General features: G+C 46.0%; 1 protein-coding gene across 1 annotated transcript in view; it reads left to right on the plus strand.

Moving 5' to 3' along the window:
- ranbp10 (RAN binding protein 10) overlaps window positions 1-18,627 on the plus strand; it is a gene marked incomplete at its 3' end in the record, with an annotated part of 124,418 nt that overhangs the window by 34,559 nt on the left and 71,232 nt on the right. The window contains exon 2 of the mRNA XM_084315534.1: window positions 15,807-15,918. Coding sequence (XP_084171660.1) covers window positions 15,807-15,918 — 112 coding nt within the window. The remainder of the gene's footprint in view (window positions 1-15,806; window positions 15,919-18,627) is intronic.

Below are 18,627 nucleotides of genomic sequence, written 5' to 3' on the forward strand. Positions count from 1 at the left end.
CTTTCAAAGTGGTTGGTGTTAAATACTTTGTGCATTTTCTTGTCACAGCTATGCTCCTTCCTATTTTTGTTATGATACTGTCAATTTGCTTTGTCCACTTTAAACCAGAATCAAGAACCATGCCAAGCAACTTAGCCTCTTTTACCTGTTCCACTGGCTGACCAGCCAGAGTCAGGCTTAATTGTGGATCGCTGCTTAATATGTGCCTGGATCCGAACACCATTGCTTTTGTTTTTGCAATGTTGAGTACCAGTTTGTTATTGTTGACCCAGTCTGTTATGGCTTTAAGGTCTATTTTAAGTATATTGTTTAACTCACTACACGATGATGCTGTGCTGTACATGGTCGAATCGTCAGCACACATGATTACACTAGATTTATTTAATACATAAGGGAGGTCGTTTGTGAATATTGAGTATAGCAAAGGCCCAAGCGAACTTCCCTGTGGGACCCTACACTGCAACACCTTACTTTCAGAAAAGCTCCCATTGAAAAATACTCGCTGGCTTCTCCTAGTCAGGTAGGTCTCCATCCAACACATAGCAACAGAGCCAAAGCCACAGCATTTGAGTTTGTTCAGCAGCAGACTATGATCGATCACATCGAAAGCTGCGCTAAAGTCTAACATCACAGCTCCAACAAGCCATGCTCTTAAACCAGTCGTCGGTCATTTGTGCAAGTGCTGTGCTTGTAGAGTGACCATCTCTATAACCCTATTGAAAAGTAGTTTTGAATTTGGGTGTATACAATGTCGACAGGTAGGTGAAGTTAAATTATACTTATTTTAGAATATATATATCAAATTTCATGAGTATTCATCTATATTTAGTCATCTAAAGACTATTAGATATGAACGTATGTACCAGTAAAAAGTGGGAATCTCTAGAATGTGTTTTGGGCGACGGTGTTTTCAAGTGCGGGTAGCCTATCAACTTAACGTTATACACAACACTTTCTGTTGTCAGTAGATGGCAGCATTGGTTTAAAAGGTGAAAATGTTATGACTACAAATCCCAAGACCTTTAGCACCTAGTTCACAGGTCAGCACCGGATTAGGAAAACGTGATCTGAACACAATAAACTATTAATGCGACCTGAATATAGTGACCGAGAATGGTCACCTAATTATCTTAACAAAAGTGCATCATTAGCATTGTTTGTTGTCTAAAGGGGAACATAATGGTACAATTTAAGATGTTAATGTTATCCGCATATAAAGGACAAATAAAACATCGTTAATTTGTAAGAAACCTCAATGAAAACGGCGCAGGGTAAATTATATTCGCTATTGTTATGAAAATGTGATAGAATCCTATAAAAATGTGGACGCATTTGGTCCCCGTGATGTTAGTTTTTCAAAATGTCAACGCTCATTGAGAGCTCTGGATGCCCTGCACTCATATGACTACAACTGCAGACATTTCGCTAATAAAAAATGGCGGATATTTGCAAAATTATTAACTCATTGGCCGCCAAAAACTAGAATACTCGTGTTTCGTCGCCAACGGTTGAGCGCCAAAAATGAGTTTTCGTGTTTTTAGATCCTTCTATCTTTTTCCTTTGATCCCCATTCTAAACACTCGCGTGTACCTCCCTGTGTCTCCCTGGCACCGCTGCCTACGTTAAAATTGCAATGACAATCGAATCCCGCCAGTTGACAGTATCGCCTACCTTTAGAACTGGGTCTCTGGGTCTTTTTCTCTCTGTGAATCTCTGTGCAGGAACTCCTCCCTCTCAGAGGGAATCAGGACACAGCAATCGGTTTGATTTGATTTGATCGCCTCAAACCTATTGTTTCCCGTATGATAGCCAGCCATGCCCAATATACACGAGTAATTGCGATCGCGATGGGACGACTGGGATTATTCATTTTGGGGTACCTTCTGACTAAGGTAAGGTCTATTTTAGGTATATTTGACCGAACCTAAAAAATGCTTTTGTATCAATCGCAGCTTTGAGGTAAAATTACCATTGATGATTTTGTGAAGAAACATATATGGTATATACCAGGGGTCAGCAACCTTTTTGACATGAAGTGCCAGTTTGAAATATAGTTGTAACTAGTGTGCCATATCAACAATATTCCATGCATCGTAATTTTTTTCTTCTCATAATCAGGTATTTTTAATGATAATTTTTACATTATTACATCATTGTTATTATTAACAATATTATTATGATGGTTGTATCAACCCTAAATCTGAGTTGAGGGGGGGGGGGGTGCAGACAAACGGCTGCATACAGTGCGACCATTTCACTCACATTTGCCCATTCATTTTTGGACACATCCAAAATGCCACGTGGGCTGCCTCCACCATTGGTGTGTGTACTGTACGTGTACTGTACGTTAAACAAGACTAAAGTCTTTCTCTGGTCTGCATCCCCTTAACAATTGTATGTATTGAGCTGTACTGTACTGTACCCATTCTGCAATCTGTTAATACAGTTTTCAATCAATCAATCAATCAATCAATCAATCAATCAATGCTGTGTCGTAGCTCCACCTACAGGCCTAATGGAGAACACCACAATGTGTGAATGAATGGGTGAATGTGAGGTATAACATGTAAAGAAGTTTAGATTGATCGCAAGACTACACTGTAAAAAAACCCAATAAGTTACCAGAACTTAAAAAGATTGAGTTCAGTTACTGTGCATTAAGGTTTTCAGTTTTCAATCTATAATAAGTTAACAGAAAAATAAGTACACAACCACATTATTTCAACCTAATAAAACTATGTTTATTGTCATTGTTTTAAGAACACAAGTTGACTTGGTAATACTCACATTTTGAGTATTGGTGACCGTAATAATGTTTTTGTTATAAGGCTTGGAAAATTTTACTGAATGATGTATCAATGTATTTCACTTTAAGCTGCACACCGGAGCATCTTTTAATCCAGCTGTTTGCTGTTCTCTGATATTTTCTGACATTTCGTTGATGCGTCGCTCGACACTTCGAGCTGACATGGGGATATCTTTTATCCTTGATTTGATTGTCTCTTTGTTTGGCAAGCCTTGAAACAAAACATCTGAGCTACAGAGAAAAGCCTCCTTGATATACTCGCCATCAGTGAATGGCTTTCCACATTTCGCAATGCAATGAGCAATGCGATAGCTTGCTTCAGTTGCATGGTTTTTAGCAGTCGTGAACACTTTGAGGGTGCTGGCTTGCTTTCCATACCTGGCCACGGCACGTTTAAACGATTCTGCCTTATCTGCCTGATCTTTGAAACTTTTTTGATGCTTCGTCTCAAAATGGCGTTTCACACCTGACGTTCGGCAAACTACATTTTCTAAACAAAGTACACACAGCACGGTCCTTCTGACACACAAACCCGTAGTCATCTGTCCACGTGGGCTAGAATGCCTGAATTTCCTTTGCTTTAACTTTCTTAGCGGGGGTTGCCATCATGAAAGACGGCACATACAGAATGCAACCGCAGCACTGTGTGATTACCTGGGAACTGTGCGCGGGCGCGGGAGGCCAGCTGACAGCTACAGCTGAGCACCATGGGAACAGCTGTATAGCTGTCATAGGGGTGTGCAAAACAGTCGACTTACAAAAAATAACCGGTGGGAGGATTTCAACAAGATAAATGCGACAACAGTGCAAAATATTCACTGTAATATTTCAAAGCAAAGTAAAAAAAATTTAATGCTCATTTTTTTTTTAATGCTGCCCCCCGTGCCAATGAAAATGCCCCCGCGTGCCAATGCAGGCACGCGTGCCTAGGGTTGCCGACCCCTGGTATATACCTTTTTGATTTGGAAATATTTGGAGTTTCAGGCGAGCAACCCGAACGATTTGGGCATATGCATATAACACGTCATATCTCGCGATCTAGAAAAAAAGACTGGATTATTTTTTAAAGGGGCAATGTTTAGCATGGAATAGCGCACAAACTAAAGTATGTAGAAATTAACTGGTTCGTCAGTGTTGGACTATAAACAATGCCTGTCAAATGAGCCATACTATTGGCTCCATAGCTTAGCTATAATACAGTACACACGATGGGTCTGCAAACATCGCGAAAATGGTCAATAATGCTAGCGCTATTGAGTAGAGATGGGAAAACAGCGTGGCGGTCAATGAGTTAAGACATTCCATAAACTAAAATCTCACTAATAACTAGGGATGCCCCGATCACGTTTTTTGCCACCGATACCGATCACCGATCGTCGTGAGCCATATCGGCCGATACCGATCCGATACCGATCGTTTTTGATTAAAAAGAAATTAAAAATTATTTTATATAACATTTTTTTTCTCTTTTTTTTATAAAATATATATATTATATAATTAGACTTGTACTTGTATTATCTGCGAGACATCGCCACCACGCAACAACTCAAAATGCTCGCTATCTGCAAACAGCTCCACTGTCTGTGTGTACTCTAGTAGCCCAGCTCCAAAAAGGATTCTCCGGCGCTGCAGCGGGACCCTATTGGTAACGTTATGCTTTGGTCATTTCACATTCAGCAAGCCCTCAGCTCGAATACGCATTAAATCAATGTTATAAGACATTAATATCAAGAGCTATCTGTAGCTACTGCTAGCCGGCTAGATGACGTTAAGACAGAACTTTAGTTCAATGGGACATTTCGTTTTGAACAGTAAACTAACGTCAGCTAACGCAAGCTAACGCAAGCTACCGGAGGTATGAACGTGGACTACTAGATTTTCTGGATCATTTGTTGATATCAGGAGCTATCGGTAGCTAGCCGGCTAAATACCGTTAGACAATGCCTACTGTTGTGAAGGATCAGATTAAACCGAATATGTATATTTATTTATATATATATATTTAATTGTATTTGTATATCGTTTGATATCCCCTGTATATTCCTTGTACAATATGCATTGAATATCCCCGTTTCTACTAAACAGCCCATAATAGTTTCATTCTACCATTGGACGAGAACCTGGCGCCAGGTTGCCATACCCCTAGGTCCAAGTTCAATCGTGCCGCCTAACATGTCGAGGCAACCCCCGGTTCCGCGCAGTAATATGCCGGGCGAAATACGAATGGTACTATTTGTTCATAGCGCATATATATATGGCGCTCGTAAAGTAGAACCTTCTTTTAGTCCAGTTCTTTACCCTCCAACAGAGTGACAGACGCAAAAGCCTCCCCACTACGCACGTGCGGTGTAGTAGGGCCTACTTGGCCCAGAATAGGCATTGAGATATCGTGTAGATTAATAGTTGAATGGTCATAGTTTGGCACCATACCGTCGAGTTGGACGTATTCTATTAAGCTAATAATAGTCTATTTATGTATGGTGCATCGTTCGGTTCGAGTTCTACAGTTATCAGTACCCCCATCGTTCCTGACGTTATCTGGACGCTTATCCAGGCTGGTCAGACCCCTAGTGGTGATTGCATCCGAGGAGCTCCGGGTCAAGAGCGACTGGACCTGTATATTGGATTACTCTACCCGACGACGGCAAGCCTTCCACGGCTCTTGGATTATGCTTTGTGTGCTTTGATTATTCCATGGATAAAGGCCAACACTGTCGAGTGTTGGAATTAACCCCCGGAGAGGACTCCAGGTGAGGCGGCGCTCTACACGTGAGGTCGCACCACGTCTCTCCGTTGTGGACCGGCAGATACCGTTCCACAGAGGGTCCAGCTGTATTCGTCTGCGGCCCGAGGTTCTGTGGGCACTGTGTCTAAGACTTTGGATTCTCCCAAGACACCGTCGGCCAGATGGGATACCGCCAGCGGCTTCTCTAAACCCCCCCTCCTACTGTCTTACAACCAGCGGGACCCCCCCCCCCCTTAGTGTATCCAGCTATAATCATTTAAGTACCATCGCTATCGTTTCCTAAATATTCCAGGTTGTATACTTACTCCCTGCGCAACCAGAGATTGGACATTCAATGTTGATTTACCTACGAATACTCATTTGCCATAAAAGTGCATATTCAATATTTCAAATCATAAATGTAATTAAGTGAATGTTGTATACACCTTTTGCTGTATTAAATATTCGATTTGGTACATTTGTGTTGGTTCGTTTCATCAGGTGGGAAAGTGTTCATCATACTTATATCTTGTACTGGGTGGCCAGAAGTTAAAGTACATGAGGTAGTGGTATTAAATATCATATCTAACAATACAGTCAGGGAATTGTACCCCTCAGCTACAATTGGTCCTTCGAGCCGGATGGTAACTAGTGTAATATTAATATAGTGTTATTAATATCGAAATGGCCTATGATGAACACTCCACGAAACGATCCTCCTAACCTAGAACGCCCGCGGCGCAGACGACAGACACCTCAGTACTTGGAGGCTTACACTGTCAGTCAACTACCTAGCCTTCGACAAACGGTAAACGTGGTAAAAGTAGAAAGTAAAATTATGTCTGACCTTAACGACCAGGTTTCCCCGACCACAGAGGCCCTAGTAGGTCCTAATGTAACTGACCAAGCCCACGGTGGGGACCAGGAGGGAATTGACATGCCTTTACCCCCCGCCACTACTAAAGAAGTAGTCCCCGACACGCCCCGGGAGGAAGACAACCCTACAGAGAGAGAACTCTGCACGGAAGAAGAAGAGGAGAGCGCCGAGGAACTAGAGCTCCAGGACTCCCCAACGAGTACCCCCAGGAGCGGTTCACGCAGGAGCGGCTCACCTCCACTACCGCCTTCCCCCAGCGAAGCGGAGAGGATACTACAACAGGCGTTCCTCGTCAGCCTGACAGCCTCTACCGAACGCGATCGGCTCCAAGCACAGACGCTTAGCGAGCGCGAACGTCTCCAAGCCCAGGCGACCAGCGAGCGCGAACACCTCCAAGCACAGCAACGGAGCGAAGAACAGCGCACAAGTCTGGAGATGAGACGCTTCCAGATGGAAGAGAATATGGCAAGAGACCGGGCCGACGCCCAGCGCGCCGCTGCCGGTGCCCAAAGAGAAACAGAGCGCGCCGCCGCCGACGCCCAGCGCGCCGCTGCCGGTGCCCAAAGAGACGCAGAGCGCGACCGACTACAAGTGCAACTAATAGAGCAGCTGATCAAAAGGACAACTCCCTCTCCCTCCGCCAGGGGCTCAAGGAACTCGTCGAGACAGCAGTCAAGAGCAGCGTCACCGCAACGAGCAAGCGACCCTGAACTTGACCAACAGACCGAGTCTAGACCCCCCGCAGACCCCCTTCCCATACCGGTCCAAGCGAGACCCAGCTACAAGGAAGGAGCGGCCTACACTGCGGAGAAGCTAAATAAACGATTACAAGATCTGGAAGATTTGATAGAAGAAGAAGAGGGAGAAGAGGAGAACCAAGCCCGACGACAGCACAGTACTCCACCGGACCAGGAGGTCCCATACAGCCCAGGCTATACCCCCGCGGCGCTGCGCTACAGACCCCCGACTCTATTTACGGGTGAGCACGGCGCACAACCAGCCCCGAGGAACAGTACCTGGACCAGCGGGCCATGGTACCCTGCCAGTACCAGCCCACAGCGAGGCGCAAGAGGGGACTCGCCCAGGAGGTCTCTCCCCCAACGCTCGCCGATGTATCCGCCATCCACGGCGTCATACAACGCCACGCCGTCATTCCCAGACTTCGCCTATGAGAGTCGAGCACAGTACACGGAGCTCCGGATGTGCTTAGAGACAATGATGGTGGATGTCGCTGATGAACGCCACAAGTATGCAATATTATTGAAGCACCTGAAAGTACCGCGAGCGCATACACAGCGGCCCTTGCAGCGCTGGATCAAAGATATGGACGTATATGGGATTACGTAATCCAGGAGATAAGGCATATTGACCGCCTACCCCCAGCCACAGACAATCGCTCACTAGACGACCTGTCAATCAAAGTGCAGTCCCTGGTGGGGATGCTGGGAGCTCAACGGGAGAAGGGCAGGCATGAGCTGTACGCCAACTCTAACGTTGAGAGGATTTTGGAGAAGCTGCCACCCGCAAGACAGGAGCGCTTTCGGCGGCAGAGGGACTACCGAGATCCCGACGGCCCCGAGCCATCCCTCCTTGATCTGGCCGACTTCCTGGCGAGAGAGGTCAGCAGCTTACGACTGGACACCTTAGGGCGGAGCACGCCAAGCTCCAGAGAGGGACCCAGGAGAATAAGTGATGGAAGAAGATCGGTGACTGTCATGCACCAATCAGAGTCAGTACCGAGCAGTAAGAGTCACAGCACCCCCTCGAGAAAGGAGAAGTGGAAGATAGCGTGTCCCTACTGTGAGAAAGAACACTGGCTGTCACAATGTGACTCATTCACAAAGATGAATGCAGAAGAAGTGAGCCAATGGATAAAGTCCAACCGGCGCTGTTATCGATGTGCGCGGCCCCACATGGCAGCCGAATGCCGCCTAAAGAAAAGGTGCAGCCGGTGCGATGGAGCCCATCTAGATATACTACACGATAGTAACGGAAGACGGCCTATACCTGCACCACGGAGCGGCACCAAGGCAAGTGTCATGTACATTGACCCCGCCAGCAGCAACGGAGCTCAAGTGCTCTTAAAGGTAGTCCGTGTGACATTGAGCTACCAGGATAAAGTCATGGACACTTGCGCCGTCCTTGATGACGGGTCAGAGAAGACCCTTCTGCTCGCCTCCGCTGCGACTCAACTGGGACTGCGGGGGAGCAAGAACGAAATGACGATTCGGACAATAAGAAGAGATTTAAAGACGATAAAGGGCGAGAATGTCTCCTTCACTATCGCAGCCAACGGGCAGCCAGAGCGACGGTACAAGATCACAAATGCTTTCACCAGCCAAGAAATAGGACTCTCGCAGTACACCTACCCTGTCACCAAGTTGATGGATAAATATGTGCACCTGCGCCAATTACCTATCCCGCTCATAGACGGCGCTACCCCGACCCTGTTGATAGGCTCCGACCATGCAGAACTCATAGTCCCGATTGACCGGGTCCATACAGGCCCCCGAGGCTGTCCTGCAGCAGTCGAGACCCGCCTAGGATGGACATTACAAGGCACTAAGGCTGAGCCCGAACCCTGTTTTTAGGGTTCGAACGTTCGCCAGGGTTACCGAACGAACGTTCGAACGTTCGTTTTTTGTAAATTTTTTAATAAAAAAATTTTTTTATAAAAAAAAAATTTTATATAATTTTTTTTTTATTATTATTATTATAGATCCTACGGAGGGCGGCATTGCATAATCTATTGGTGAAAAAACATGTTGTTTACAGTGGTGGCTGTTCATGTAAACATGTAATTAAACAAAGCACTCAGAAGAAAATAAACAAGCTACTGAGTACTGCATAAAGTTCCTACTTATGATAAACAATAGCCCTTGCACACCGCAGTCACGTAAGAGGCTAGATAAACAAATGCATTCGTTTTGTGGCATTAGCGTTATATAGTTAGTGTTACATAACAGGTATTCACTCTTGGTCGACGGGAAGGAGAGAGGCGTGCGCCTCAGCTCCTTCCACCGTCTACCTAGGAACGGGGGACGACAGAGAGACACCGGCGGGGTACCGCCGGGAGTCCCAACACGCCTGCCGCCCGTCCGCCCTCGGCCAGAGTTGTTTACAACGCAACCACCTCCCGCCATGAAGCTCGCGCTTCATTCATTCATTCATTTATTAATGATCCTTCCTCAGCGGGGAGCTACGGAGTCTGTTGACTCTGTTGTGCTTCTCGGTCTCGCAAGCAGATAAATGTATTGCCGGAAGTAAAAAAAATATATAAACGCTTGCCGATTGGTGGTAACAGCAGAGGCGGGTGCAAGCGGTGTGACGTAATTGGCAGAATCGCCTGTCAATCAAAATGGTTCTATTGCATTGGTTGAGACAATAGTATCCAGCTACAGCCCGGCAGAGACCACACTGGTTGAGCCGAGCGCACTCGGGGGACGCGCCGCTTCACATCGCCTCAACGTCGCGCGCCTGCTTTTTTTTTTTTTCACCGAACGTTCGAACCTATTAATTAAAGTCCGAATGTCAACGTAACGAACGAACGTTCGAACGTTCGAACGTTCGGGCTCAGCCTTACAAGGCACCCTCGCTAAATCTCTCAACCGAACCGCAGCCACTAGCTGCTTCCACTCCAGAACGACACTCCACTCTCCTGCAGCATGTCGAGAGGCTATGGACCCTAGAGACAATGCCCTTTAAGAACGAAAAGAAAGACATTCGCTCTAAAGAAGACATTTACGCCATCCACCTACTCGAGCAGGGGACAAAGAGAGTCACAGTCGGCGGAGTGATGAGATACGCAACTCCACTCCTGAGGCGAGAGGGAATGCCCCCCTTTCACGCAAAGAAAGACGCCACGGAGCGCTATCTACTGAACACAGAGCGGCGCCTAGCCAAAGACCCCGCTCAACAGAGTGTGTACCGAGCTGAGATTGAGAAGCTAATCACAGCGGGACACGTAACAAAGATTGACATTAAAGAGGCCGATCAGACGACCGAATCATGGTACGTGCCGCATCACAAGGTCCATCACAATGGCAAGGATCGCATTGTGTTTAACTGCATCTACCAGATCGGATCCCAAAATCTGAATAAAGAGCTTTTGCCCGGCCCCACACTCGGCCCCTCCCTACTAGGCGTGCTACTGCGCTTCCGCCAGGACAAGGTGGCTATAAGCGGGGATATCAAAGGGATGTTCTTGCAAGTGAGACTAGTAGAGGAGGACAAGCCTCTGCTACGGTTCCTATGGAGAGAGAAGATCGGAGATGAGAACCCATCCATCTACCAGTGGGAAGTACTCCCCTTCGGAACCACATGCAGCCCGTGCTGTGCTACATTTGCACTACAGAAACACGTCACAGAGGACCCAGCAGCAGATGAAGAGGTCCAACACAGTGTGAAGAACAGTTTCTACGTAGACAACTGTCTACAAAGCGTCTCGACTCAAGAAGAAGCCGAGGCTCTCCTAATCAAGTTACGCGCCTCCCTAATCAAAGGAGGCTTTGATCTCAGGCAGTGGGCCAGCAGTGACCCGCACGTATTGCGCAGCCTCTCCTCCGCAGACAAGGCTGCCAGCAGCGAGACCTGGATGGCGACAATCCCAGGAGAAGCCCAAGAAATGACACTAGGATTAGTCTGGCGCTTCAAAACAGACTCGCTCCACTATAGACACAAACCCTTGGCTCCAGAGCAAGGAAGGTCGGCGGCGATACCGACCACCAGACGGAGTGTGTACAGAACACTCGCCAGACAATATGACCCGCTGGGATGTATTCTACCCTACACCACCAGGGCAAAGATGATTGTACGAGCACTATGGGACAAGGACCAGGGCTGGGACGACCCAATACCCGCACACCTTGCCTCAACATGGAGAGAGTGGGAGACGGAACTCCGCTCACTCCCAGGTGTCAATATACGCCGCAGCTACTTCCCATCCACAGTGAGGCCAGAGACATGCGAGATTGAGCTACACGTCTTCAGCGATGCCTCCGAAGTAGCCTACGGATCGGTTGCTTATTTGCGTGCCCAAGAGATGGGAGGAGAGATACACACTGCTTTCATACTGGCCCGCTCAAGAATAGCCCCACGTAAGCAACAATCTATCCCACGTCTAGAGCTCTGCGCAGCCCTCGCAGGAGCGCATCTAGCCACGTTAATCCAACGTGAACTCACCATTCCGGTGCATAGAACAATCTTGTGGTCAGATTCCACGACAGTACTCACATGGATTAAGTCTGATTCATGCAGATACAAAGTCTTCGTGGGAGTCAGAGTCACCGAGATTCAAGAATTAACAGAAGAAGCAAGCTGGAGGTATGTGGATACCAAACACAACCCAGCTGACGTCATCACCCGGGGAATGTCCCTGGATGACCTAACCCGTCGCAACATCTACAGTGACGGACCAGCATTCCTCCAGCTCCCGGAAGGAGATTGGCCTACGCCCACCCCGAGGGAAGCAAGTAGCGAGGAGGCTGAGAACAAGAAGCCTATGTTCTGTGGACTGAGCACTGTCGCCTCCACAGACCCGAACATAGATGACTGCATTACCCTAGAGAGTGCGCAACAAAGAACATTCCTGCGGCACCACCCAGAGATTCAGTCCACCACTGACATGTCAGCAGCTGACTACGAAGAAGCAGAACTTCTTCTACTACAACGAGCCCAGAGAGACTCGTTCCCCGATGAGCTAGACTGTCTACAGGGAGGAAACCCCGTCCCATCAGACAGCAGACTGATTCACCTGGCACCAGAGAGTGACGCACATAATCTCATCAGAGTGGGTGGTCGCCTGCGGAGAGCCCCCGATCTACCAGATGACATTAAGCACCCGATCGTCTTGAACAGCCGACACAAGGTCACAGAGCTGATCATAAAGAAATACGACGAGGATGTGCACCACGCAGGAGCAGAGAGAGTCTTCGCGGAGATCAGACGTCGTTATTGGATATTGCAAGGCAGAGAAGCAGTACGGCGCTTCCAGCGAACCTGTCTAGACTGCCGTAAGTGGCGCGCGCAGCCCAGCATACCACGGATGGCTGACCTACCCCCCTGTCGCCTCCGAATCGGCGACAAGCCATTCCACTCCACAGGCATGGACTGTTTTGGCCCGTTGTATATAAAGAGAGGAAGAGGCACCGAGAAGCGGTGGGGTATTGTATTCAAATGCATGACCACCAGAGCGATACATATCGAGCTCCTTCCGACCATGAGCACAGACTCATTCCTTATGGCCTTCCGGAGATTCATATCACGGAAAGGACAACCGTCTACATTGTTGTCTGATCACGGGACCAACTTCAAAGGCGGAGAAAGAGAGCTGAGAGAGAGCTTCCAAGCTATGGGCCCAGAACTTAAGACCCACCTCGCTCCAGCCCAGATTGACTTCCAGTTTAATCCCCTGAACGCACCCCACTTCGGTGGAACCTGGGAACGAGAAGTACGTTCTATAAAGACAGCCCTGTATGCCGTACTCGGAGCCCAGACTGTGGCAGAGGAAGTCCTAATGACAGTCCTCACGGAGATCGAGGGAGTATTGAACTCAAAGCCCCTCGGTTACGTCTCCAGTGATGTAGCAGATGTCGACCCAGTCACCCCCAACACACTCCTAATGGGGCGGCTGGACCCCGCGCTACCCCAGACAATGTACAGGCCCGAAGAAGCGAACGGTCGAAGAATGTGGAGGTACAGCCAAGTACTAGCTGACAAGTTTTGGAGCAGCTTCCTACTTCACTACCTACCGTCTCTACAGACCCGCCAGAAGTGGGTAAAAGAGAGAGACAATTTGACAGAAGGAACAGTCGTCATGATAGTTGACCAGTCACTCCCCAGAGCTATGTGGCCGGCTGGCCGCATAAGCAAAGTGATCACCGGTGCCGATGGCAAGGTCCGAGCAGCTGAAGTACTCGTCCAAGGGCGCACCTACACACGGCCCGTGGCGAGGCTCATAGAACTGCCCCGACTCCCAGATACTATCAATGATGACCATGACCCTATGACTTTGTGAGTTGACTGACCTTACAGCGGACCTTGAGTGGAAGACAGTGCGGTTAATCTGTCTCTGCTTAGCTAATTAGGTGGGACTAATTAGGGGGCGGCTGTTGTGAAGGATCAGATTAAACCGAATATGTATATTTATTTATATATATATATTTAATTGTATTTGTATATCGTTTGATATCCCCTGTATATTCCTTGTACAATATGCATTGAATATCCCTGTTTCTACTAAACAGCCCATAATAGTTTCATTCTACCATTGGACGAGAACCTGGCGCCAGGTTGCCATACCCCTAGGTCCAAGTTCAATCGTGCCGCCTAACATGTCGAGGCAACCCCCGGTTCCGCGCAGTAATATGCCGGGCGAAATACGAATGGTACTATTTGTTCATAGCGCATATATATATGGCGCTCGTAAAGTAGAACCTTCTTTTAGTCCAGTTCTTTACCCTCCAACAGAGTGACAGACGCAAAAGCCTCCCCACTACGCACGTGCGGTGTAGTAGGGCCTACTTGGCCCAGAATAGGCATTGAGATATCGTGTAGATTAATAGTTGAATGGTCATAGTTTGGCACCATACCGTCGAGTTGGACGTATTCTATTAAGCTAATAATAGTCTATTTATGTATGGTGCATCGTTCGGTTCGAGTTCTACAGTTATCAGTACCCCCATCGTTCCTGACGTTATCTGGACGCTTATCCAGGCTGGTCAGACCCCTAGTGGTGATTGCATCCGAGGAGCTCCGGGTCAAGAGCGACTGGACCTGTATATTGGATTACTCTACCCGACGACGGCGAGCCTTCCACGGCTCTTGGATTATGCTTTGTGTGCTTTGATTATTCCATGGATAAAGGCCAACACTGTCGAGTGTTGGAATTACCCCCCGGAGAGGACTCCAGGTGAGGCGGCGCTCTACACGTGAGGTCGCACCACGTCTCTCCGTTGTGGACCGGCAGATACCGTTCCACAGAGGGTCCAGCTGTATTCGTCTGCGGCCCGAGGTTCTGTGGGCACTGTGTCTAAGACTTTGGATTCTCCCAAGACACCGTCGGCCAGATGGGATACCGCCAGCGGCTTCTCTAAACCCCCCCTCCTACTGTCTTACAACCAGCGGGACCCCCCCCCCCTTAGTGTATCCAGCTATAATCATTTAAGTACCATCGCTATCGTTTCCTAAATATTCCAGGTTGTATACTTACTCCCTGCGCAACCAGAGATTGGACATTCAATGTTGATTTACCTACGAATACTCATTTGCCATAAAAGTGCATATTCAATATTTCAAATCATAAATGTAATTAAGTGAATGTTGTATACACCTTTTGCTGTATTAAATATTCGATTTGGTACATTTGTGTTGGTTCGTTTCATCAGGTGGGAAAGTGTTCATCATACTTATATCTTGTACTGGGTGGCCAGAAGTTAAAGTACATGAGGTAGTGGTATTAAATATCATATCTAACAATACAGTCAGGGAATTGTACCCCTCAGCTACACCTACTAAACGTGAATAGTTGACTGGGTAATTTTGTTTAAACAGTAACGATAGCTAGGTAGCTAACGTTAGCGCAGGTTGAATGCACTACAGACTCGAGCAGAGGAGCCGCACCTCTTTGTTTACAAACTCTACATGGGGGCGGGCGGGGCTAGGGAGGAGGAGCAGTTTGCAGGTCCTGTGCGTCTGAGACAAGCGAGTGAGATATCCACTTGATCAGTTTCCGCGATCGGCGAATATGACTCATTATCGGAATTCCCCGATCGCATATTTATACTGATTATCGGCCGATAACGATCGGTGGCCGATCGATCGGGGCATCCCTACTAATAACACTTTAACCTATTGGTAAACAAACGTATTGCTGAAAATATACACTATGATGACTGCTGTTGTGACATGGTTAGGGTCTTTACTCTTAGATACATTTGAAGAAAAAAAACACTACTTAATGTCATACAGTCTGGAGAGATGGATTTATGACGTGATGTCATTTGCGGTCTGCCGATGGACCACTCATGCTAAAGAGGTTAAGCAGTTGATTGATTGCTATTTGCACAAGTTAGTGGTGAACGACGTGAATTGAGTTCTCCGTGAGGACATCGCCTCCTATTAATTTCCCCACCGGCTTTCCCTCTTCCTACATCCAGCCTCTTTGGTTTCATGAAGTCTGCTTTCGTGACTAGCTTAGAAATTCGACCAGCTCTATTGCTCGTATAAAAAATAATCCCTTGACCCTTTCAACACAGAACACAAAGCCAAACAAAAGGCAAACAAAAGCCATTATGTCACTGTATTTACTGCGAAAGACTTTCACCTTTCACACTGAAATGATGATGTTGTCGTTGTTATGTTACCGGTTGTGTTCTCAAAGCCATTTCCTCCTCTCTCAGGCCACGGTAAGAACCATAAGGACGCGGCATCGGTACGCGCCACACACCCCATCCCTGCCGCCTGCGGCATCTACTACTTTGAAGTCAAGATCGTCAGCAAAGGGCGAGATGGGTAAGTGGAGACTGTGCTACTAGACCCGTTACATGTAGTGTTAAAGCCACACTCCGAGATTAAAATGTTTATATTTGGGTTATATTCACATAGTTTGATCTGTAGATGTAAAATAGGCTTTTTTAACCGGTTATGAATCAGAATATATCTGCTCAGTGGATCAACAAGACGATAGAAACTCGTCTCATTGGTATTTACTATTTTCTTGGTAATGGCCATTGGCCACCCATTTGTTTACATTTGGATCTCTGACGGAACCTTTAACAAGACTCCTTTTGTGTTGTGCATTTGGGTCCAAAGTTTTTGGTAATTGTTTTGAGCCAAAAGATTTTGGAACGCGTTCATAACGGAGACATCCTGTGTAATTGTGTCAAAGGACTGTGCCGTTTCTTTCTCCGTCAAGATTTTTGCAGAATCAGTTAAAAAATACCACGCATTATGGCGTTTACAGACGGACACAAGTCTGTAAGGTCCGTCAGTAACCTCTTGCGCTCTGTGCTGGGTGTGGTAAGACACTGCATGGTGACCATACCAGCCCCATGAGCGGTAGCAGCGGTCTGTACCAGTGTCCAGTGAGAGTTGTGTAAATAGATTTCAGTCAGTGCTTGTCCGAGGCATTAATCCAATCCAGGCACTGTAAGCTCCAAGATAAAAACCAGAGAGGGTTTTCCTTTCCTAAAATGTCTATGCAAACCCGGGGGGCTGGGAGGGGGGTTAAGAAACGGCCTGGGCTGTCCTGCAGCCACAGGACCGTCAGAACGGAGGAAAAGACTGTCACAACTACAAACAGGCAGGCTACACAGTATATGAATATACTGACGGACAATCTATATACTGAAAAGACACTTTTTATGCCACTGTGTGAATTAATATGAAATGCTGATGTGAATGTCTTTCCTCTGAACTTGTTTAAAAAAAAAAAAAGACAAAATAAAAAGTTGGTCACAAAAAAAAATTCAAAACAGAGAGGGTGACCTCATCCTAGTCTGGTACATCATCAGTCACTCTAGGGGTAGGAAGCATTTCCACACATGCCTAACACCCATCCTGAATTAGCATTTTCCTGCACTTTATTATTCAGGCTGACACTGCCATCCTTGAAATAGCTTTTCACTAACACAGAAGGCATCACTCAAACTGAATTAGGCCTAAGCCGTGATTGGATCTCCGTTCAATCAACGAGCTCGTCAACCTGAAGAGTCCTGCTGTATCCTGTGGCAGAGTTAGAAAAAAAAAATAAAAAATGCAGGGCTTTTTTTGCCCCCCCCCCTAATTGATTTTCGGGGGCTTTTTTTGTATTTCGGGGGCACCGAATTTTTATGATAATTTACATAAATATTATAAAACATTGTCGACACTTTATTTTTTACAGTCTTCGTCCCTATGTTTGATAACGTAATGTTAATGTCTCCATATATAGGGCTCTACGTTAACCTTTTTCCCAAGGAGCACATGTGCTCCTAAATAAAATTTAAATAAATAAAATCTAAATAAAAATTTAGGAGCACAGTGAAAATTGTTCAAGTAACAGAGTTTATTAACAAACTATTTATTACATGCATATTATACTGTGTGTGTGCATACTAGGGATGGGCGTGAGTTAGGGCTGGGCGATATAACGATAACGATAAATATCGCGATATATTTTAATAATCGATATCGAATATCGAAATTTAAAAAAAATCGTTTTTTTTTTTTTTTTTTTTTATACCTGCAACAGGGCAGTTTTAAAACCAGAGACAGTGGACAAACTTGTCTTTCTTGCCTGCAACTTAAAGTAATGGCTTTGCTTGTCCAAATGACAATACTGACCTAATTCAGATTTATTTTTCTCTTGTCCATTTATTTTGTTTGCTTTCTAATTTAAAATACATTTTGAAACCGTCTGTACACAGTAGGCTATGTGTGCTAGCAGAACTAGACTCCAGTCACGAGTCATGGTGCACATGTGCGGTGGTTTGTCCACCGAAGAAGCCGGTTTAATTTAGCTTTTAAACCAGCTGCAGCCTGAGAACTGGAGTGTGAGGGGATGTAACACTAAAGATGGCGGCAATGACAAAGAATTGCTGCAAAATAAACATACATCTGTTGTTAAAAAAAAAAAAAAAAAAAAAAAAAAAATTTAATTAATTAAATTAATTATTTTTTATACTTATAACAATTCGATAATTATCGATATCGAGAAATAAAATAAAATTATCATATCGTTATCGCGATCGAAAATAAAGTTATCGAAATTATTAATAAATCGTATGAAAAAAGAATTTTTTACATATTTTTTCACATGTATGTGTAAGATTATAACTGTTTGTTGGTTTCCTTAAACATATATAGGTGAATGAACAAAGATAAGTTAATTATTTTTTTATAAATTACAAAATAAACAAAAAACAAAAAAAATTAAAAATTTCCCTTTTCGAGTAATACACAATCACTCGAGTATAGCATGCGATCAATCGATCTGGATTTTTCTTTAAAATGCCCATACCTAGTGCATACTAAGGGCTAAACATCTGTGCAAAGTGTCGGGGGCTTTTCTTGCCCCCCCTTAACTGATTTTCGAGGGCATTTGGTCAATTTTCAAGGGCATTTTGCCCCAAGCCCCCCTTAATTTCGAACCCTGTGACCTGTGGGGTTTTGCCCGAATCGCCGTTTCTGGAAGTAGTTGGTCTGAATGACCAATATGATTATCCTCTGCTCAGAGGGGAG

Source organism: Notolepis coatsorum (assembly GCF_963971535.1).
Source record: "Notolepis coatsorum genome assembly, chromosome: 6".
Classification (NCBI taxonomy): domain Eukaryota; kingdom Metazoa; phylum Chordata; class Actinopteri; order Aulopiformes; family Paralepididae; genus Notolepis; species Notolepis coatsorum.